We start from the raw sequence: 24914 nt of genomic DNA, 5'->3' as shown, positions 1-24914 counted from the left end.
TTATTCACCCACTCAACACACACAGGCTGCAGGAGCAGGCCCAGGGGACACACGTTTCCTTCTGATTCACTTTAATTTCTCCATCTGTTCATCTTCCATTGTTTTATTCTCTTTCCCAAAAAAACCACATCTCAGCCTTATGGTGTCCTCCAGTGCTCTCTCAGACTCCTCTCTAAAATATTCCTGTGTAATTCCTATCCCAGAAATTGCTTTTAATAAAGCTAGATAAAACCAGAATAAACTGTACGGTGTCTGAAACTATGCTCTCTTCCCTTACATGTAGTCCACCTATCGTTTAGGATACCCAAGCATGAAGCAATGCCCTTTGCTGCTATTGGAACTGGTCAATTTCTTCCAGTCATCAAAAACTACAGGAAAATGTGCTTCTCCCAACTTATGATAGAGTTTATTGTCTTTCTAACCCATACATACCTTTTGTTTAGAAGTTTACAATGATGTAATCTATACTTTGGAGGGGAACACAGGATGCTGGTAAAAACCTAAGTTTTCCCTTTGATATGTTAGTAGGCATAATGTATTGACTTTTATGAAACCATATGAGTATACACTTGGGCTACAGTCTGAACACTCTCTATGCTATCAAGCTCTGTGTATTTTGGAATCTTTAGGATTCAGTGAACAATAAGAATGTAGGTAATACTGATTGACAAGCTGCTTGCAGAATAGGTATCTGAGTCTGGGCAACCCAACTATAGAGTTGATGACTTAAATAACCATTCTTCTCTATTATCTTTTGGGGTAGTATCATTCCAGTTACTGATATAGAACATGTTTATAGATAGAAGGAATTTTAGGGCCAAAATTCAAAGATCCAATTGTGACCATGCTACTTTCATAAGCAGAGAATGCTTGTGAGTAAAAACAATAATGGGGCTAACTCCTAATATGAGTCGCATTTGGAATTGAAATATTCTAAAGCATTTCTGGAAACTGCATCTACCTAAATGAGTTACTATGTGGATTTTGTTCTTTTTGGATTATACTTAGTCCTATTCTAGAACCCCTACCCCCAGCAGTTATAGAAATATTTTTGCGTGCATTGGGACCACTGTGACTGGGAATGCAAAGGCTTCTATTATTCTTGACATAGAAAGCAGGTTGTGAAGGTACACAAATCAGATTTGAATAATGGGGGTAAAGATTAGGCCTCCAGTGATAAACACACACACACAGGAAAGAATAAAAGAGGTGGGGGTAGTACATGTTGACAATTGTTTTTACAATAGAGGCTCACTACTTCTGCAGGGACCTTTGGTCCCTGATCCCTGAGACAGGCTGTATGGCAATGTGCAGGGGGAGCTGGAAGTGGGCACAGACACTAGGAAGACAGGAATGTGACAGATGTCCACAGTACAAGAGCTTCCTTTTGGCTGAGGCACAGAGCATTCATCAGTGTTGGTCTCCAAAGAGAACTCTCAGAAGCTGAGCCTGGGTACTTGTGCATGGTGTAAAGAGGGGAATACAGAGAAGGCAATCAAGGAGAAAAAAAAGGAAAGGCAGTTTTCAGAATGGAGGGGTTTGGTGACCCAAAGGACCTGGCTGCCTTCTGTCAAAAAGAAGTAAAATGGAGGGAAAAAACCTATATTCACATGCTTCCAGGGGGCTACTGCCAGGGAAATAAAGGCTTTCTTTAGTCTCTATCTTCTTTAATTAAGCATTTTTTTTTGTATACAAGTGGGATACTCTTTTATTTAGGAAAAGAAAGAATAAATCTAATAAATGAATAAAATAGAAATAAATTGGCTCCCTAGACATAGCTCAGTGCAGGCGATCTCAAATGTTCAATGGCAGTGCAGGGCAGAGCATCAGGAAACTTCCAGCAGCAAAGTTCTTAGTGAGAAGAGTGAGAAGAGAAAAAACAGAAGTAACCTGCAAGGGACAGAAACTTCCTAAACTGTTTCCTGCCTTGACAAGCTTTCCAAAACTGTGTCCATGGTGAAAAGGGAATAGAGTCAGAAAAAGTGGCTCAGGTCTGCATTGCATCTCACTTTTTTATTTGCCAAATGGGGAAGAAAACAGTCTAAAGAAGTCCCTGAATCTGCTGCTACAACAAAATCACAAACTAGTGATAGTGTGCTGACATTTTATAATGCACTGTATAATTCTAAGGCCCTAGTACATACCTGACCTTGTGCTGAGCCTGCATGTGGTAGGAGCACAGAAATGGTTGTTTAGTTTTTGATGAAACAGTCTGTAAAGGAATGGAACCCTTACTTTGTAAGGGTCAAGGCACTGAAGGCAAGGTGAAGCCAGCACTGTGAATACTCCATAATTTGAAGGGCTAAAGGGCTGAACTTAGTAATACATGAGAAAGAAAAAAATATATATATACACACGTATATACACTATATATATATATATACACACACACACACACACACACACACACACACACACAAGTATATATGCATTCTCTCTCTTTCTCTCTCTCTCTCTCTCTCTCTCTCTCTATATATATATATATATATATATATACATACTTTTGCATACAGGACTCATTTTCACTTATAAAAATAAAGAACACTTAAATCAATTTCTGCTTTCAATTCCAACTACCAAACAAGGAAACTGTACTGTGAGACTTTTAAAGTTTCTACCAGCTCTAAAAGAATCTATAATTTTCTACTTTAAATGAGGCATACACCTAAAATTCTCTTAAAGATTTAAAAAGCATTTGTTCCAGTTTTTTATAAAATACATATAAGTAAAAGCATATGGTATTTGTCTGTGTCTGGCTTACTTCACTTAACATAACATCCTCTAGGCACATAACATCCTCTAAGTTCACCCATGTTGTTGCAAATGACAAGATTTCCTGTTAATTTTTTTTAAGGCTGAACAGTATCCATTGGGTACATATAGCACATTTAAAAAACCCTTTCATGCATTAATGGATACTTGGCTATTTTCAAAATAACTAAAAGATAGGATTTTAAATGTTCTCACCACAAAGGTTTGATAAGCATTTGAGGTGACAGATAGCATTTGATGTAATCTTTTTATAATGAGTACATATATTGAAATACTCTATACCCCATAAACATCAAAATAAAATAAAATTTAATAAAATAAAAGTTTTTTTTAAAGCATTTGTTTGAGACAACCTAGAACTGGGCACCTTCTTAACAATAGGGCATCATTTGTCTTCAAATTACTCTTCTTCAATTTAGGTTTTATTTTTCAAAGGATCCATTTCTGTTCATGACATCCATAACAAGCTAGTGATTTAACAAGATTGATTTTTACCTTCATCTTTTCATTTACAACCTATCTTTAAATGTTCTCACTGCCAAAGAGCAAGTTTATTAAGAGCACAGGGCTCAGACATCTATGAAACGGGTCATTTGGTTAATTAGCCAGTATCTTTGGAAATTAATCTGAAGATGACAAACTGAAGGAAGTTTCTAGATAAGCTGTTGATTGCAATTGTTCATCTCTCTGGGAAAACCACAGATGGGTATAAGATGCATGTGAGTCCACACATTGTGGCTCTGAGTGGCTGGAATCCTTAGCCTCATTGGGAGAGGGTCACTTTTGCCTGTGTATAAATTACATTCTTTCAAAGTTTCCCTACTTAATATTGGAAACTAGACAATACTACATTTCACTAGGTACTACTTTTAAATCAATCTCCAAAAGGATATAACAAATGAACCGAAACCCCCATGATGTTTGAAAGAATAAAAACAAAAGTTGTTTACTAAAGGCTAAGCTCTTGATTTAAAAAATAAAGTTCTTTTGATTGTACTTAGAAATAATTTCAAGTGTTCATCTCCATTTGGAAGACAGAATGTCACATTACAAAATCTTCTTTACAGAGCCCATAGACTTTCATGGAAGCCTTGAGAACATTCTGTTTCAAGAATGACTTGCCCAGGAAAGCAAAGTGAACTAATATGAACTGCTCCAAAAATCTGGAGGGGGATTTTGAGTGGGGAAAATATGAACCATATTTGTGTTTTTGAAACTCTTTATTAAAATTATACCCCATGGAAAAAATGCATGAGAAACAGATGAAAAACAAATGGAAAGAAAGCACTAGAGCACCTTCCACTGTCGTGCAGGGGTTGAGGATCTGTAAATATGTCTACAATAAACCTTTATTCTGCCTTTTTATTATTTTCATAGTAAAGCTTGATTCTCTCTGCAAGTGTCTAGAGGAAACTTTTTTTTTGGTTTCTCTTTTTCAATTATGTACAAAGTAGAATCATGGGCAAAACTGACTCTATAATGTGTTTGTTGGGGTGTACAAATAAGATTAGTGCAAAGATAAGCAAAGTGAGTCTCACAGGATGGACTATCTCCAAAGAAAGTGCCTGGATTTACTCACACATGTGAAGAGAAAGTGTTTCTAAAAACAGAAGGTGATCAGCTCTTAACTGAAGAAACAAATAGCCAGAGATGTCAGAGATAATGACATCAAGGTATTTCCTGGAAGCATATGCTTGGTCAGAACAACATGAGACATCCTTCCTGCCTCTGAAATATTCCATCATCTGATTGGTGCATGCTAACTCCTTTATGCACTCATGCACCCATTCTCATAGTCTTACTGAGTATCTGTGTCAAGTTGGCTGACTACCAGGTGGTTGTTACCACCCAATGAATGAATAAATGAAACCCCTTTTCTGATATCCTAGTCCTGAAGCACCCGTGGCATCTTCCTCTTTAGCTGCAGACACAGAATGGCCCCACCAGGTTGTGAACAGTTCTGTCTGATGGATAGTTACATTTCTCACTGTAAACGATGACCTGGTATCAGGTTTTCTATCTCCATTCCTGTGGTGTCTGACATCTGACTTAGCATCCTGAAAAATGACATTGAGCATCAGAGTCTCTGATCATAAAAGACAGGTGGTGAGAAGGCCAATGGCACATGACACAGGACCTGTATGGATGGTCAATTCTCCACAGGCCACAGTATCTAGAAACTGTTCTAAGTCTTCTAAAAATGTACAGCCCAGGGTTATTCACTCGGGAGAAATCAATATCATGTCACTAGCTAGTTAGGAATTTTACACAAGACTACTACACTTGGAAGTGTGAACATACCTAATTAATAAGACCTACTCTTCGTGGTTTTAGTGCATTTTTAAGGTCAGTGAAGGAGAATGTTATTTTATCAAATTTTTTGTAGCAACTAATAGGTATTTGACACTGCTCTAAGTGCTTTAGAAATATTAATTCACTTCATCTGTATGACAACTCTGCAAGACCAACTATTATCATCTTCATTTACAATGAGCATCGTGATATTAAGTAATTGTTAATGTCATACAGGTTATAAAGGAGGAGTCAGGGTCTGAATCTTGGCACCATAGCTTCAGAAGCCTTGTTCCTAATCACGAAGTTATACTGTTTCTCATTAACAAGAGCTTACATCTTCATGGCATTTATTCTGCATCAGGTACCTCTATATATTTATATATGTGAATACATTTAATTTCCACAGTGGCCTCTAGGAGGCAGTATAGTGAGGTAAATATTAATGTTGATGCTAGCATTCAATAGTCTGCATATGAACATGGGTCTTCCACTTCCTCTGTCTGTGACTAAGCAAATTCAAATCTTTCTACTTTAGTTTACTCATCTATAAGTTGGGGACAACAATATTTCCTATCCTCAATATTCAGGGTAAAGATGAAATTAGTTACTTTATATATAAATGTGTAGAATGTTGTCTGGCACACAGGAAGCACTATCCTAGTCATTGTTAGTTTAACCAAACACTAGGACTCTACATTAAATAAATTTAAGAAGTTTAGTAACTTCTCTGAAGCAGAAAAAGAATCTGGGCCCAGGCCTTCTGACTGTGGTACTTCTAGTACATTTTGCTTTTAAGAAATAAAAGTAGGCCATGGGTTCTGTTTCCTGTCACCAAGAGGGAATAATTTCTAACATAAATGCTAAAATTGCATTTTTAATATAAATGCTAAACTTTTGGGGAACAAATGTAAAAGAATAACATATAGGCCTCCCCCCCAAAAAATCCTGAGACAAATATGTACACAATGTACACACAGACCTTTACTGACAATGGTTCAAAATACTGAAGATTACAAACAACTCTATTCCATGGTCTTTCAATAAGGAATCAGGTTATTAAACATTTTAGTTACAACTTTTTAAATTTAATAAAAATTTTGAAGTTCTTAGAAATGTATTTCTAAGAAGAGCTGTACAGTTGTAAGAAATCTATGACTTTTTTTTAGCACCTGACAAGTATCTTTTTTTTTTTTTTAAGTTAATTAAGTTTGGGTTTCTTGTCCTGCTCCAAAATGGCTTTAAGTTTTTGATTTAAGTGAAGTTTGTAACCTGAATTTCATGGAGATAATTCATGAATAGGTTGTGGAGGTGGTATCCATGAACCACCTCAAATTAAAATGCTGTGAATAAGTGTATATATGACATTTTCTTTGGGAGGAGAAAATCTTACATCACACCAGCTACTCAAAGAAGTTCTTTGTCTCCTAAGGTGAGGAACCATGAGAGCACTCAAGGCTGGGCAGTCCTATAGAAAGCATGAGGCAGTCTTATAGAAAGCATTGGGTATAGGGATCTCCCTGTTCTCACACCTGTTTCCAGGGTTGCCCAAGGGTCCTGCACAGAACAAACTCCTGAAAGAGACAAGAGACTCCACATAGCAAGAGCCAGGTTAAGATCGGAATCCCAACTGACTAATCCTGTCAAATTAGCACAATTTACAAAAAAAAAAAAAGAAATAATATAGTGGGTATCATACCTGTACTCAGGAAGAGTCAAAGGTAGGGATATTAACAGTCTGTAGTTTCTGTTAGGACTTCTAAAATTATTTTAATTAAAAGAGGCATTTTACACTGGGTGTGGTGGTACACACTTGTAATCCCAGCAGCTGGAAAGACTGAGGCAAGAGGATCACAAGTTCAAAGCCAGCCTCAGCAACATAGTGAGGCCCTAAGCAACTTAGCAAGACTCAGTCTTAATATAAAAATATTTTAGGGCTGGGGATGTGGCTCAAGTGGTAGCGCGCTCGCCTGGCATGCGTGCGGCCCAGGTTCGATCCTCAGCACCACATACAAACAAAGATGTTGTGTCCACTGAAAACTAAAAAATAAATAAAATAAATATTTAAAAAAATAAATAAATATTTTAAAAGTGTCAGGCCGACAAACCTAAAACTGTCTGATGTTGGACAAGGGTGCCAAAGTTATATCTTGGAGAAAAGACAACCTTTTAAACAATGGTGCTGGGAAAAGTGGAGAGCTACTTGTAGAAAAGTGAAACTGGAACCCTATCTTTCACCCTGAACAAAACTCAAATCAAAATGGATCAAAGACTTATGTATTAGACCAGAAACCTCATAACTAGTAGAAAAAAACATAGAGTCAGTACTCTATCATATAGGTGCTGGCACAGATTTCCTTAACAAGACCCCAAAGCACAAGAAAAAACCAACAATCGATAAGTGGGATGCTGTCAAACTAAAAAGCATCTTCAGAGCTAAGGAAATGATTAAGAGGGCAAAGAGAAAGCCTATAGAATGGGAGAAAATCTTAGGCAGCAATTCATTCAGTAAGGGATTAATATCCATAATGTACAAAGAGCTCAAAAACGTAACACCAAAAACCCAAATAACCCAATCAATAAATGGGTAAAAGAACTAAAGAGAAACTTCTCAATAGAAGAAACACAAAAGGCCAATATATATATAAGAAGAAAATGTTCAACAACTCTAGCAATTAGGTACATGTAAATTAAAACTACACTAAGATTTCATCTCACTCCAGTCAGAATGGCAATGATCAAGAATACAAACAACAATAAATGCTGGCAAGATTATGGGGAGAAAGGAACACTTATAGATTGTTGGTGGGATGATAGACTAGTACAACCACTCTGGAAAGCGGTTTGGAGATTTCTCAAAAAAACAAGGATGGAACCACCATATGACCCAGCTATCCACTCCTGGGTTTTTTTCTAAAAGACCTAAAATTGGCATACTACAGTAACATGGCCATATCAATATTTATAACAGTACATTTCATTAGGTAAATTATGGAATCAACCCAGATGCTTGTCAATAGATGAATGGGTTAAGAAATTGTAGTACGTGTGTGTATACACACACACATATACTACACACAATGGAATTCTACTCAGCCATTAAAAGAATGAAATTATGGCATTTTCCAGTAAATAGAAGGAAATAGAGAATATCCAGCTAAGTGAAACTAGCCGAACTCAGAAACACAAAGGTCGAATGTTTTTTCTCATATGCAGAAGCTAGAGTAAAATAAAGGAAAGGTGGAGTGGAGGATAAGATTACATAAAGATCCAATCAAATAAAATTAATAGACCAGTGAAAGGAAATCTAGTAGTGTAGAAGAAGAAGGGGAAGGGGGAGATGGGAAAAAGGAGGGATCATGAACTGATATTGATTTCTATGCCTGTATGTGTTTGTTGGGATGAATATAATTATTATGTATAACCATAAAGCTCTAATAAAAGGGGGTACACTGCAGGGAAGTGGCTTAGTGGCTAAAACACATTTTATAATAGGGCTATATGAAAGAAAATTTTCTATTTTAATGTGGTAGTGAAACTTGGAAGGGGATGATCCTAGATCCATTTTATTAGAAACTAAGCATGTGATTTTGAGGGGTCAGCTTGTAGTAGACAGGGCTGGGAGTGTTAGGCAGGATCCTCTTTTTAAGGGGATTTTTAGTGCATAAATGGCTCTAGAAAATCCTTGCTGATGGGCAAGAAGTATAGGGTGTGGTTGAATTAGAAGAATAACTTTTTTTGTGTATGTGTGGTGATGGTGCTGGGGTGGAACCCAGGGTCTCATGCATAAAGCACTCTAATACTGAGCTGTGACCCCAGTCCCAGAGGAATAACTTCTAATGTCCCATATCACAGTAGTATAACTATGGTTGACAACAATTGAGTATTTCAAAATAGCTAGTGGAAGGATTTTAAATGTTCCCAACATAAAGAAATGATACATGTCTGAGGTGACACATGTGCCATTTTACCCTGAACTGATCATTACACACTGTTTGCATGTATTAAAGGGTCGTACTGTACCTCCCAAAAATGTTTAAAATTATTTTGTGTCAACTAAAAATGATAACATTTAAAAAATTAAAAAGTAAAATAAATAAAAATGACTGATGCCAGGAAAACATGTAAATAGAAGTGAAGAAGGACTCTACATGTGTAACCCACACAGATACATGTGCCAGAGACCTGCAACATCTTCTTTCACAACTGCCTTTCTGAGTTATCTAAAGCAAAACTCTACTGAAGTTAGTTTAATAAATGAAATACTAAAAGGAACACTTTTTCCAGGCCCACTTGTCTGCCCACCATGAGGCCAGCAGGTGCTCTCTGCAATCAGTGTGGAGAAGTGCTTCTTAATGTTCTTCATCCAGCTTGCATCCCACACTGTCTCTGTGGGTTGTATTTTGATTGTGAACTATGATCAGTTCTGGGCTAGAATACCCACCTGCATGCTCTTCTGGCCCTCACTGTGAGCCCTGGTTTTGAAATTCTAGCTCTGTCCTGGTTCTAAGCATATGGTAATAGATACCACTTCCTCTCCTTTGATAGATTTGTTTTGCTAATCCTAAATCTTGAATGTTACAATTGTATTAATGTCCAGTCAATCATACATTATGAAGTTCATATTAGACCATCAATATATTAGCTGTCACATGAAAATAATTAAACAGAAGAGAGATAGGAAGAAAATACTGAAAAAGCAACATATCAGGCTTGAATAGGATTTCTTTAATTTGCAGAAACATTACCATTATCATCAAAGGTCCAAATCAGGTACTGGTAGAAAAGTCAATGAATTTGAGGGAGCTGGGCAGAAGAGACTCAAAACATAAATTTATAATGTGGCCTCTGTATGAAAGGGAAATCTGTGTATTACTATCTCTTGGGAATAAAACTGGTTGTGAATAAATTGGACCATTCATGTAGTTTCACAGGTTCTGGCTGTGAATATATTTTAAAGAATTATCTCAGAACAAAACAGAGGGATAAAAGAGCGAGGACAGTGTTTAAAATGTCATCTTCCTTATGTGGATGCTAACACTCAAGGGGCAGGGAGAATAGGAGTTCAGTGGATTAGACAAAGGGAAATGGAGGGAAGGGAAGGGGACAGGAATGACAGTGGAATGATTCTAGCATAACTTTCCTATGTACATATATGAATACACCACAGTGATCTCAACATCACGTACAACCACAAGGTTGCGATCCTAATTGGAATCAGATGTACTCCATGTATATATGTCAAAATACACTCTATTATCACGTATATCTAAAAAGAACACATAAAATAAAAAATGGCATTTCCTATTAATCCTTATCATCTATTTAGTTGACTTCTTAGAATGAAATGGTTGTTTTTTTTTTTTTTTTTTTTTAATGAAGGTGATCCATGAACAAATTTTACCTCTCCACACCAATCACTGTAGGTTATTGGCTATCGTTTTGACTGGCCATCTAAGGCCATTAATTGCATTATGCTTGTGGCATATGTTAGAAAAGAGAGTCTAGCTTTCTAATCTGAGTATGGTGGTCTGAATATATGCAGCATATAGCCTTGAATGAATGTTAGAATAAAAATATTCATTTTTTACCTCTCCCTGAACCAATAAGAATGATGTTTGAGAATTCTGATCTGTAGTCCAGTCTGCACTAAAGGGAGGCCACCATGGTCTGGTAAACAGGGCATTAGGCATGACCTTCTCCATTATCGGCAGATAAGTAGCCCTACAAATGGATTGAATTTGCTGTTCCATAGTTGCCTAAAATGTATTTGCTCATTAACACCTGACAGGTTGATACCACTGAAGAGGGCTACCGAGCAATTAAGTCTCAATCAAATTAATTCTGCAGAAAGTGACTTCTCTAATGGTACTTTTCTTCAAAGAATAATCTCCCTTAGGGAGAGAATCAACTAAGGGAAGCCAAATGAGGGGCCATACATAGATTTGGGGATTTCAATCTCTAGCTGACTGTTGAGTCACATTAATCTACAAGTCCTCGGTTTTGAAAATTCAAATGAGGTTTAACTTTTATTTTCATACTACTTATAAAGACATGAATTTATAACCAAGATAACCAGCTCAGGAGTTTTTTGTGTACTTTACAATTGAATTTTCATATGTATTTATAAAAACACCAATTCAAAATTATCATCAAATTTATTACATCAAATGTTATGATGCCTACCTTAGAACACTTTGAAAGCCATGAAAATGAATTTCAAAGAACTAACAATGGGTTCCTCTAAAGGCACTCATTAATTTAGTTCAGGTCCAGAAAGCACCTAGGATTGAACTCAGAGGTCCTTGTTTAATCCCAGATTCAAGCACTTGAGCCTGAGCCAGGTGTGTGCTTTCTAAGATCATGGCAACTCCTATGTGGGGCCTGCCATGTGCTGGGGCACACTGGGCAGCCTAAAGGAGAGCTTGCACTTGGTCAGCAAAGCCCCTTTGGCAGGAGCCATTACTGATTTCATGGTACAAAGGAAGAAAGACATTTGGATTCTAAGCAGATCATCTCAGCCAGGGTGCACAGTCCCCAGTGATCATGGGAGACTGTGGACCTTCTGGTGCTACCCAGTTTTTCCATGCTAAGATTTGCTGGGCAACACTACAGGGAAACAGAAAAATACAGCTATTCACACGGATAAAAACATTTAAAATTCAGTTCCTCATTCACAGTAGCTACTTTTAGCATAGTCGTTTCCTCATTATTCCTGGGGAATTGGTGCTGGGGACCCCCTGTGGAAGCCAAAGTCTCAGGAAACTCATGTATTTTATATAAAATGACATAGTATTTTCATATAACCTACATACATCTGCCTGTATACTTTAAATAACCTCCAGATTACTTACAGTTCCTAACACAATGTAAATGCTATGTAAATAGTTTAGGGAACAATGAAAAGAAAAAATATATATACGGTACAGACAACATTTTTTCCTGAATATTTCTGATCCACTTTGGTTGGATCTGTGCACACAGAACCCACAAGTACAGAGGGACAAGTGTACTCGGTAGCCGCATGTTACTAGCAGTTATCATACTGGACAGTGCAGCTATAAAACACTCCCACCACAGCAGAAAATTCTAATAAGCTCTACTGCTGCCCTAATGCTTGAAATTCTGCTCTCTGGTTCTTCTCTTACTCTGTGACTCATCTACCAAATTTGGCCTCCATCCATTAACTATTCCCTCCCCTTAGGGTCCACTAGATCCTTCTGATCTCCCTGCCTCCAAACCTTCACTTTCCAACCAGGATTTTCTTCACATCCTTGATTCCCTTTCTCCTGGCTTTCTGTTGTGTATCAACTCCTGCTAATTTCTACTCTTTGGCAGGAAACATCCTTTTGCTCTCCCTGCTCCAGATTCTGGATTCTATTACTGGGAATGATGCAGAAATTATAATAATGCTAGTCAGCCTTAACTAGGTCTTCTCTGCTTCTCAGCAATTCTTTAGTTTATCTTATATCAACTTAGTAACTCATCCAATATGATGCCTTCTTCTCTAAAACCTCAGCACTCTTGGGACCCTCACTCTTCAATATGATCTGACCTAGTAGAGAAGATATTATTGCCATAAGCTTCTTTGACCTTTCCTCTAACTTTATTTTGGTTTCCTTTAACCAAAGGGACTCACCAATTGCTTTTAACCTGGGAATATGAATTTGCTGCTTCCAGATCTTTGTGTAATATCTCTTCATTTGCAAGTCCTCCCTCTCCAAACTGCACCTCTGCTGCTTTTGGATTCTCTCTCCTGAAAGCAATTCTTTCTGCTTCAAACTTCCCTAGCATCTTATCTGTGCCTTTCACAGTTATTACCTGGAATTTCACATACTCCAGTATACACAGGGCACCCACATATTCACTCATAAACACAAACATTTGGAGAAGGGGCTGCTAGGCAGATTGAGCTTGGCTCTCCAGCAGCAACAAGTACTATTCTTTGCACAGACAGCAGTCAGTACATATTTGTTAAATGGATATCTATAGATCTATTTTTGTAAATGTCACACTAATTCCTAAGGTAGACAGATTGAACTCAATAATGAATTGATGAACACATTTCTTTAATGATCTCAACATGAAGTTCTAACTAAATGGTTACATTGCCAGAACTTCTGATGAGAAAATAAGACTGTACATTTCGATGACTAGAACTGCAATAAATTGCATGTGCCATATCTTCTTGAGGGAGGGTGGAGTAGGTATGAAATGTTAGAGAATGGTAAATAAGCAACCAAAGAAAGATGTCAAGCTGAAATAAACTTACCTTGGGTAGCAATATAATGATTGGGTCGATGATAGCCCTAAAAATAAAGAATATTTGATAAAATCAATAAGTAGCACAGAAGTCATATGCTAAATTTGTGGAAATGATTTGCACATACAAACACAATAGCTGCTTCACTTGAAAGTTAAATTGGCCAGGCTTACGACCACTGAGTTTCTCTTAATAAGTGAAGGTGCATCAAATATAACTGTTTTGATGGTTGCACAGGAGGCGTGAGTAACTTAATTGTATATTGGCTATGAGATGATAGATGAGCAATAAACACTAACAACTTATGGATCTCCTGAAAAAAAGTGACCATCACTCTTATTAAGATGCAAACAGAGTGGGAGTGTGCAATAGAATTTCATTTATGTTTGGGATGTTATTGGCAAAGTGCCAAGGGCTTACACATATTCTGTTTTGTTGGAGTAGATAGTTCCATCAATAGTAATACTCAAAACCATTCTTAAAACACTATTAAACACCATGATATGATGCTATACCCAAGGGTCAGGAATTTCAAGAAACAAAAATTCTGTAAGACCCCTTCCTTTTATCAGGACCATATAAGAAACAAGTAAGATGAAAATTGGGAGAAAAAAAGCAGGTGGCAAAGAAATTGAAGGATAAGTATCTGGGAAAGACAAAGCCAAGTCAGAGAAATTATATCCAGTAACATATCTTCATGGACCTAATGCTTTCCATTTTAGTCCTCTGAAATGACCCAAAATATTGTGCCTAAGTTAGCTGGAACACACAAAAAAAGAAACTTGGAAAGAATATACAAATCTGTATATAAGAATATACAAATCTAAGATACCTTAAAGGTGTATCTATAAAATTAGTTTTGTTCTTAAAAACAAGTAAAAAATGAAAAACAAAAGCAAACAAGTTCTTTTTATACATCTGACTGGTTGTAGATTTCAAATTATAGAATCATGACCTATATAAAATAGACACTCATTTCCCAGTAGCTGACAAAGTTTCATAATGCAAGTACTCTGTCTGACTTATTCATTCTCTATGTCCAATGCCTAGCAAGGTGTCAGCAGATAGGAAAGACACATCTGATAAACTATAGTCATGCACCATATAGGAACAAACTATATTGCTAAACTTCATAGTCATTTCCCAGTCCTCATCTACTTGACCCATCAGTTGCATGAATACTACGGATCCCCTTAAAATACTTCTTCCACTTGCTTCCACAACAGGACTCTCTGCTGGTTCTCCTCCCTTTCTCCCTCCCTGGCCACTTGCCTTCTCTTTTGCTGGTAGGTTCTTCCTTTCCCCTTGATGTTGGAATGTCTAGTTCTTGGGTTTTCCTTTGTCTACTCTCACTCTCCTGGTCATCTGATCCAGTCCCATAGCCTTCAATACCATCCACATCCTGAGGAATTCCTCTAGTCTTTTTAAAAACATATCTTTGTTTTATTTATTTATTTTATGTAGTGCTAAGGATCGGACACAGTGCCTCATGCATGTGAGGCAAGAGTTCAACCACTAAGCTACAACCCCAGTCCCAAATCCTATACTCTTATTTCTAACCCCAACCTTTCCCTTGAAATCTGGATGTAGGTCAATTTCCTGATTATCACTCCACTGGATGCCTAATATATAGGCATTACTTTTTTACATGTGTAAAATTGAACTCATTTCTTCTTACCCAAACCTGCTCCACCCACAGACTTCTGGGAAAACAGCAATCCCATCTCTTAAAGGAATCCCTGACCCCTATCTACCTCCCACACCCTTGGCCAATCTGCCAGCAAATCCCATGGGCTCAGCCCTCAATATAGATCCAGGATCCCATTTCTCCCTGTCCACTCCCTTTGGATTACTTCCACAGTCATCTAGCAGGTCTCCTTGCTCCAGCTCCTACCCATCTACAGTTTGTTTGTTCTCCTCTCTGCAGTCAGACCTCTGCTCAGATCCATCAAATCACTCCCATCTTGCACACTGAAAGCCAAAGGTCTTGCCATCATTTCTATTACTTGGCTCCATGGCCTCTCGCGTCATTTCCTCCTTATTCCCCAGTTGCCCCCAATACCATTCCACCAACACCTGCTGCTTGTTTTTCTTTAGATTTGTTAGGTAAGCTCTATAACAAACCCTTTGCTCAGGTTGATTTTCCCAGATATCTACATGGATCCATCCCTCATCTTCTTTCTCCAATGTCACCTTCACACTGACTGCAGTCACTCTATTAAAAACTGCAGTTCACCTCCAAGCCTAACACTCCTACGTCTCCTAATGGCTTTACTTTCCCATAGTACACACTACCTTCTAATATACCATACAAAATTAACTCGTTTTACTTATTGTCATTACTTCAGCCTTATTAGATCAGAAGGTTATTATTATTATTTATTATTGTTATTATTATTATTATTTGGTTATTATTATTATTTTGGTTATTATTATTTTGGTGGTGGTTGTTATTATTATTATTATTATTAATATTATTATTTTGGTACTAGGGATTGAACCTGTGGTGCTTTACCACTAATCCACATTCCAAGCCCTTTTTATTTTATTTTTCTGTGTAGATACAGGGTCTCACTAAGTTGCTTAGGTCCTTGCTAAGTTGCTGAGGCTGGCTTTGAACTTGCAATCAGCCTCCTGAACCACTGGGATTACAGCCTAAGCATCGCCATGTCCAACAGTTTATTTTTGTTGTTGTTGTTTTGCTTTTTTGGTACTGAGGATTGAATCCAGTGGCATTCTACCACTTAGCTACATCCCCAGTACTTTTTATTCTTTATCTTGAGACAGGGCCTTGTTAGGTTGATGAGGCTGGCCTTGAACTTGTGATCCTCCAGACTCAGCCTCTTGAATAACTGGGATTATAGATATGTGTCACCTCATTCAGCTGGCTTTGTTTTTAATCTGAATTGTTCACAGGTATAACTACAACACTGGTGCTCAGTAAGATTTGACTGATCAAGTGAATAAAGTGGTCATTGAGTAATTACTCTCCTCTCTGTCAAAATTAACACTTGTCTATCAGGTATTTTAAAGTTGTGCTCATATTATTTCCTTGAGCTATAAGGTCTTCTCTCCTTTGTATGTCTACCCATCCACTATTTCAAACTTAGTTCAAGTGACCTCTTCTAGATGCCTACTCGGATCCTACAGACTCCTTTAGTCACTGATTCTTCAAACATTTAAGTGTTTAATATATTTCAGGCATATTCCAGGTGACTAAGAAACTGTACTCTATGCTCAAGGACCCAGCAGAGACCATTGGAGCTGGGACTAGAAGATGAACAGTGTTCAATGGAAGCCCCTAGGGGAAGGTATTTTATAGTTGACCTCGGGGTGAGGGGAATTGGAGAAGACATTTCATATTTCAGCTTCTACCTTGTGAGGCTATAAGGGTTGACATGATTTGGTCATCTCTTTTTACTACCATGAATAGTGAAATAAATGCAATGTACCTTAGGAAGAAATCCTGATTTAAAAAAGTCAAAATGGGAGTGGGTATTATTTTGGCCACTATCAAAATGGTATAAGGTTGTTTGATGAATGAGATATGAATTATTCTTTCAATAATAATCCTGAAGCTCCACCCACAAATCTATAAAACTGTCAAGCTATAACTAAATAGCAAAAGTTTTCTAATTAGCACTAAAAATATCATTCATAAATTATTTTTAGGTAACTACTAGAGATTATGGTGCTAGTTACTTTTCATAGCACCCAAGTCCTATTCAACCCCAGAAAAACAAGAAACAATATAAAGGTTAAACATCCCTTACCTGGAATGTTGAGACTTCAGATGGCATATTTGCATATACATAATGAGATATATGGGGAGGGGACCCAAATCTAAACATCAAATGCATTTTTTCTTATATATGTTATACATATAGCCTGAAGGTATTTACTCAATATTTTAAACACATTTTGGTTTTCAAGAAGTGAAGTTTGTGCATCAAAACTGAAGGAGCAAGAAGAGACTTTTTCCCCCCTTGGAGATACTGAATAAACTGTGTGCTGTGTGCCTGTTTTGGGCTATTACCTGTCACACAAGGTCAGATGTGAAACTTTCCACTCTAGACTTGTATCAGTGCTCAAAGAGAGCAAATTTTGGAGTGTTTTGGATTTGGGGATTGAAGATGTGTAGCCTGCATAAGATGGATAAAACTTGCCCCTGGAAATGTTGCTAGCCTAAAAGATAAGGTGATGGCCAGGCATGGAGTATATCTTGGGAACTACAAAGAAGTTGAAATATGTTTAATGTGGACTTGGGCCTTGGAGGGAATTCCAACCTTCACTTGATTTTTTTTCAGGCTACTTTTGATTTCATTCATTTCAACTGAAAACAGGCTGTCTCCTAAAGAATTTATCCTAATGTAAAACATTAAGTTAACATGATGCAGAATGAACAAAGAAGCTATCTTCAATAATTAAACAGCCTACATATTTAATGACACGTCTTGCTTTCGTTGGAAGTCCTGGTGAACAGCTGCAGAATACTTTGAAGGCAACTTAAAAGTGCACTGATGACAAGAGATTGCAAATCACTGCATTAGGAATTAGAGAGATTTGTTCCATTAATATGCAAACAGATTTTTTTACAAGTGTCGAATAATTACAAGTTGAAAAAATAAATAAATAAGAGGGGAAAAATATCTTAGTCCACATAAGCATGGGACAGTCATCAGAGAAATGCAGAACATCAGAGAAATTCACCAAGGAACAGGCTGACTTGAGAAAAGGAGTGACTGTGTAGTAACTGTGAAGTTCTATGAGGCATGGGGCAACATTAATACATTTGTTTTTAGTTTCTGTCTGAGGTGTGTCTGCCCATCTCATAGCAGACACACAATCTGGTATGTGTTAGGATGGCTGAGTTCACTGAGAGTTTAAAAATACATACATCAATATAATTTCCATTGATATAGTCTGAGTTGGTGTCTCCTTCTATTGTCTGTAGCCTCACCCGGGAATGATCATCTGCCAAGGAAAAAGAAAAAGAAAACATCCATTAATCAAAGCAAATGGTTAGGCTTCTCCAAGAATTGGAATATACTCCTATGACACAGAGATCATCCATGTATATGCTACCTTCAGGATTGCCACAATCTGTGTTTGATTTCTTTTTTTGCAGTACTGGGGATCAAACCCAGTGCCTCATACGTATTAGGCAAGTGCTCTACCACTGAACCACTTCCTGGTCACCCCAAGTTCAGCAGTTTGATCTACTGCACACCTTCTTCCATTATATGCTCAATTATGGACTAGAACCTCTTAAACTGGGCCAATATAAACCTTTCCTCTTTTTAAGTGGATTTATTTCATGCATTTTGTTACAGGAATGAAAAACTGACAGAAAGATAAAGAAATACCGCACACATTCTAAATTTCCTACTTTGCTATTGGCCATCTTACTTAGAGAAAGGGATAGCAAAATCTGCCTGAAATTGACCTGTTTCAAGGATTAAATAAAAAACATAATTTGCCAAATATGATATCTGACAAACAGAAAGTACTGTATAAATGCTGTAATTGTACAAATACTATCCAGTCAGTTATTTCATTGAAAATATTTTGAAAAGGAAGGTATTAAAAGCTCTGTAAAGGCATGTATTTTCCTTTTTTGCACTAGATTAGGACCTAGAACATAGCAGGTTCCTCTTTAAATATTTTTTTTGAATAAGTAAACTTTTCTTTTTTTGAAAAAAAATACAAACTTTTAAAAAGTATTTTCCTTGGAATGGGGATATATAATCTAGTGTTAAAGTGGTGGCCTGCCATGTGCAGGCTCTGGGTTCAATCCCTAGCACTGACAAAAACAAAACCAAAAATAAAACCAAAAACAAACACAACCAATAAAAATTTTCTCGCTAAATTAATTCTCTTTTTAGTAGAGGAACCTTTCCTTGTATTTAAGTGTACATGAGACCTCAGTATTTAGATCAGAGCTACTAGCTCTCTTGAAAAGGAAACTCCTATGGTTTCTGAGAAGAGAGGTGGCCTCATAAAGGCATTTCCATTGTTGCTAGAGTGATGAGGGATCCTGCTACCAAACTGTTACTGCTTTTCTCTGATGCTACGTTAACCCAACAGTTCATTTGAGTTAATGGGTGAGAAGAAGTTCAGAGTCTGAGGTAAGAGCCAGGAGAGCTGCAGATGCTGGCCTATTTTGCCCCCATCCCTGGGCCAAGTGCTGACCAGGACCTCTTCTCGGTATAACACGCTAATGGATCAAAGTTGCAATTTTTTGTTCGTTCCTGAAGTTTGATTTTTCTGTTGGATGTTTTGTTTGTTGTCAACAATGTAGGAAGAAGGAAATCTGTGTTGATTTTCTAAGTTTCCTTCCTTGATTGAGCTTTTCATTTCATGTCACAATAGAGCCTCATATTGAGTTGGGTTTTATCAATTTATCTGAAATATGGTTAGAAACTGGACCAGACAATCTACAGGACGGACCTAGAGGAAGTCATGTCTTTCTGTTCTTTTTAAAGGAGAATGTGGTACATGTGATCTCTGAGATCAGCTGGGTGGGTTGGAATCCCTGCTGAGGGGCAAGATTCTCTCACACGCAATTTTGGGCAAGTTACTTCATTGCTCTGTGCTTCAACTTCCATCTCTGGAAATGGGAAAAAAAAAAGTTTCTACTTCATGGAATTATGGTTAAAATAATACACATGAAGAGATTAGGGGAAAAAAGCCTGGTATACAGTAAGTTATGGATAAATGTCAGGTGTTACTGTCTGCTATGCAATAGACTCCCACACTTTCCTTATACTGACAGTTGATATCCAAAGGAGATGACAAGAAGCCCCAGGAATGGGTCATGCAGTCAGCATGTTTCCTCATGGAGACCTACTTTAGGAACTCGTTTCCTAGGACATACTTTACTTAAAACCTGTAGCTCCCTTTATGTTTTTTGCCCATGTCAGTGGTGAGGGAGTTGAGTTACTGGTGCACTGGACACGTGGGTTATTCTGGCATTTGTACATGTTGGAAGAGCTAGACCTACAACTATTTTAGAGTGGGGCTATAAGCAATCCCCTGGTGAAGCCACTGGAGCTTTCTGAATTAAAGATGCTGCAATAGAACTGAATCGGGCTGGGGCTGTGCTCGGTGGCAGAGCACTTGCCTCACATGTGTTAGGCACTGGGTTCCATCCTCAGCACCACATGAAAATAAACAAATAAAATAAAAGCATGATGTCCATCTATAACTACAAAAAAAAAAATAGAATGAATCATGGACATATTGGACATTTAGTCAACTCCTTCAGGTTTCTTTTATCTTCCTGTATGCTTAAACTTTCCCTCCACAGCACCTTTATTTTATTTATTTATAATGTTGCTGAGGATCGAACCCAGTGCCTCACATGTGCCAGGCAACTACTCTACCACTGAGCCAAAACCCCAGCCCAACTTTTTTGTTTGTTTGTTTTATAGGCAGGCAATATATTAGAGCCTTCCAGTCTTTAGAAGGGCTGTGATAAGGATATACTGCATTGTCCTGTCAGAACTTCTTTTAGAACCTCAGGACAAATGCTGCCCATTCTCTGTGATGTACCACCTTTGGGCTTCTCAAGTTGTTCTAGAACCTTCAATTTAGAAACTTCAGACTTTGAAAAGTTTGAATTCTCATCTTGTAAACACAAAGCCTTTGAATGAAGTAGTTCTTCTATTATATCCTACAATTCAATTTACCCCTCCATCCTCAGGTTTCACATGGCTGCCAGTTCTCTAAATTAGATTGCTCTTAACAACTCTCATGATGGAGAGACCTAAATTACAGATGTGTAGCATATTTTTTAAGTAAATTGAGATTGTTTATGTCTTTGTATGTATTACAGTATTTTTTTCTTCTCTTAAAAAATAATTCTACTACATTATAATGTCTTATAGCCAAAGACCAGGTCATATACATCTGGAATATCTGAAGGACATTTTTCTCCAAAGTCACACTGTCAAATCCTAGGGATTCCATTCATAGCACTTTGCAGGGCTACATGCAATGACCATGCCTAACACACAGCAAGCAAGAAAGGTTATTTAAAGGTATTTAACTCTTTGCTATGTTGATGAATGGTCATTGGTCTGAGATCATCCAAGATGTCTGGTCTTGCCCATGTATCTTTTTAAATTTTAGTTTTAATATAAAGTGGGATGCTATTTGCTAATGGAAATAACAAATATAACTATGTACAAAAACTGGGATGAGATAAAGTTGAACCAAAAAATATTAAAAAATGCCATACACCAAAGAGTACATGCTAATACCCTCTGGTAGAACTTTCTGTGTTGATGGAAATGGTCTATATGCTCTCTAGGTCAACAGTCAATAGCCAAATGCAGTTACTGAGTACATGAAATGTGCCTAGATTGATGAAGGAACTGGATTTTAAACTTTATTTTAATGAATTTAAATTTAACTAACTACATTTAACTAGCAGCTACCATATTGGAGTCAAACAGAACATAAAATGTTTCCTTTACAATTATTACATTGATTAAAATTGTAGAACTGTTAATATTTAGGATATATTGGGGTAAATATATCATTTAAATTAATATGTTTACATACATTTCATTTTTTTATTTTTGTTTTTTAGTGTGGCTATTAAAAAATTTAAAATCAGATATGTAGCTTGCATTTGTTGTATACATTCTATTTCTCTTGCAATATGCTGCTAGAGCATATGAGAAACAGGAAAAATGAGAATAAAAATTGTGCAAGAGTCTTTTGTTTTCTTTTGGTACCAAGGATTAAACCTGGGGCAGTGGAGTGGGACCTTTAACCACTGAGTCACATTCCCAGCCCTTTCCATTTTTTTTTTTTATTTTGAGACAGTCTTTGTTAAGTTGCTTAGGGCCTCACTGAGTTACTGACGCTGGCCTTGAACTTATGATCCTCCTGCCTCAAACTCCCGAGGTGCTGGGATTACAGGTGTGTGCCACCTGGTATGAGTCTTGATAGTTACTGTTTCAATGGAAGAAAGGGCAAACTGTGATCAGGACAAGAAACAATGGGGGCTTTCTGGGGTGCTGACAGTGGTCTAGTTGTGGACTTGAAATCTGTTAATGAGTACACCTTGAAGACATTATGCTCCATCAAAAGGATAAATACTACAGAGATTGGCTTGTGTGGTATCTAGAATGTTCAAATTCATTGAGGTAGAAAAAGAATGGTAGTTATTAAGGACTGGGTTGAGGGAGGAATGGCGTGTTGTTTAATGGCTACAGTTTCAGTTTTGCAAGATGAAGAGAATTCTGGAGATGGATGGTGGTAATGGCTACTCAACAATTTGAATGTATTTAATGCCACTAAACTCTACACTTTAAAAAGTAGTTAAAATAATACATTTTATGTTATGTTTACCACAAATGAAAGAAAATAAGAGAGCAAATCTTCCTTCCCTCTCTTATATATGACCTCCCCATGTTCCCCTCCAGCCCCAGACACCCTAGAAGTAGCATTTTCCGGGATGGGAAGGGCATTCATGGTCTTGGGGTCTTGAAGCCCAGGGCATTCTTTGCCAGGCAGATCCTTGAGATGGGCTCATTCCCTTTCCTTGATGAAGTAAGTACAGTGGTAACAGTGACTCTATGGCTTCCAGTGAAGGACAGCAGTCTACATTATTAATGTGAACTCAGTAGATATGTTTAAGAATTAGGAAACTGAAGTTCATTAAGTATTATTTCTTTTAGTGGAAAAATGAGTGTATATACTAAGAAGTGAATCTGTCTTATCCAAGGAGACACAGGTGTCCTTGGTATCTGAGAGATTGGTTCTAGGACCCTGTGTGGAAATGAAAATCCATCAATGCTCTAACTGAAAGTGGTCTAGTATCTGCATATAATTTATGCACATCCTCCCATATACTCTAAATCATCCCTAAATTACTTATAATACCTAGTACAATGTAAGTGCTGTGTAAATAGTTGCTATATTGTGTTGTTTAGGAAATAATGATAAGAAAAATGCAGTAGAAATGCAACGTTTTTTTCAAATACGTTCAATCTGAGGTTGGTTGAATCCATGGATGTGGAAACTATGACTATGGAGGGCCAACTGTGTAGGCTAGTGGTGAAGAGTGGGCTAACATCCAGCTCTAGAGGAGAACACTGGATATGTATTTTGCCCATGAAAAGCAGATTGGTCTCTACATATTGCATTTCTTGGCTATCATGTATCAGCACCTATTAAGTTAATCCGCCTGCCTTCCTTCAGGTGGATGTGAGTGAAATCAGGCTTCCTAAACAGGATACAATAGGAAAGTATCACCCTCACAAATAATGAGTCCATGAAAGAAGTAAAAAGCAATAGAAGCCAAAAGAATGTTCCTTCCAGCCACGGAGCCTAGGCTAAACTGACACTTGAACAACTAAAAATGACCTGGATTCTAAGGTTTCCTCTTTGAAGTCAAGTGCTAAGTTGGTTATCAAAACAATATGAACAAATGGGCCAAGGACCTTAACAGACACTTCTCAGAAGAGGATATACAATCAACCAACAAATATATGAAAAAAAATATTCATTATCTCTAGCAATCAGAGAAATGCAAATCAAAACTACTCTAAGATATCATCTCACTCCAGTCAGAATGGCAGCTATTATGTAGACAAACAACAATAAGTGTTGGAGAGGATGTGGGGGAAAAGGTACACTCATACATTGCTGGTAGGACTGCAAATTGGTATAGCCAATATGGAAAGCAGTATGAAAATTCCTTGGAAATCTGGAAATGGTACCACCATTTGACCCAGCTATCCCTCTATTCAGTCTATACCCAAAACACTTAAAAAGAGCATACGACTCGAATTGGGTTTCAATATACTTTATATATAAACAGATATGAAAAAATGTGGTATATATGTGTAATAAGAATTGTAATGCAAAAAAATTATAATGCAAAAAACCCCAAAGTACATGTATAAAGGCATGAATTGGTATGAACATACTCTATATTCAAAGATATGAAAAATTGAACTCTATATGTGTAATAAGACCTGTAATGCATTCCTCTGTCGTGTCTTTAAAAAAAATCAATAAAACTGAAAAAAACAGACTGTCAAAAAACCAAAATAAAACAAAACAATATATACATGAACTGGGGGTGTGGCTTAGTTGTAGACCTCTTGCCTAGTATTTACACCCTAGCACTGGAAAACAAATCAACACAATGATGGAAGCTAGGAATGTTGGCACACACCTGTAATCTCAGCAACTCAGGAGGTTAAGACAGGAGAATTACAAGTTTGAGGCTAGCCTCAGCAACTTAGTGAGACCCTGTTTCAAAATGAAATCTAAAAAGAGTTATGGATATAGCTCAGTGGTAAAGTGTTTGCTTAGCATGTACAAGATTCTGGGTTCAAACCCAAGTATCACTAAACAATACAACAAAAACAATAAAAACAGATTGTTGGGGTCCAATAAATTGGTGTGTGAATCCCCATCACCATATTTTCTTGGAATCTCATTTACCTTGAATTAGATGCCAATTAAGAAGATAAATCATTCTTTTAGGAAAACTCAATTATTCTCATGGAGCATTACTGAGGCTAAGTCATACCCAATTTCTATGAGGAAATACATAAAGGAC

General features: G+C 37.2%; 1 protein-coding gene across 4 annotated transcripts in view; it reads right to left on the bottom strand.

Moving 5' to 3' along the window:
* Positions 1 to 24914, bottom strand: part of Ptprm (protein tyrosine phosphatase receptor type M) — an 828844-nt gene that overhangs the window by 78957 nt on the left and 724973 nt on the right. For all 4 annotated transcript variants that reach the window (XM_071602455.1, XM_071602456.1, XM_071602457.1 and 1 more), the window contains 2 exons: positions 18225 to 18301; positions 13337 to 13373 (listed from right to left, as the gene is read on the bottom strand). In XM_071602455.1, the coding sequence (XP_071458556.1) occupies positions 13337 to 13373; positions 18225 to 18301 (114 nt within the window). The remainder of the gene's footprint in view (positions 1 to 13336; positions 13374 to 18224; positions 18302 to 24914) is intronic.

The sequence above is a fragment of the Marmota flaviventris genome, chromosome 16, assembly GCF_047511675.1.
Source record: "Marmota flaviventris isolate mMarFla1 chromosome 16, mMarFla1.hap1, whole genome shotgun sequence".
Taxonomy (NCBI): domain Eukaryota; kingdom Metazoa; phylum Chordata; class Mammalia; order Rodentia; family Sciuridae; genus Marmota; species Marmota flaviventris.
Note: the sequence above shows the minus strand (reverse complement) of the source record. Positions and strands in the feature narration are given on the sequence as shown.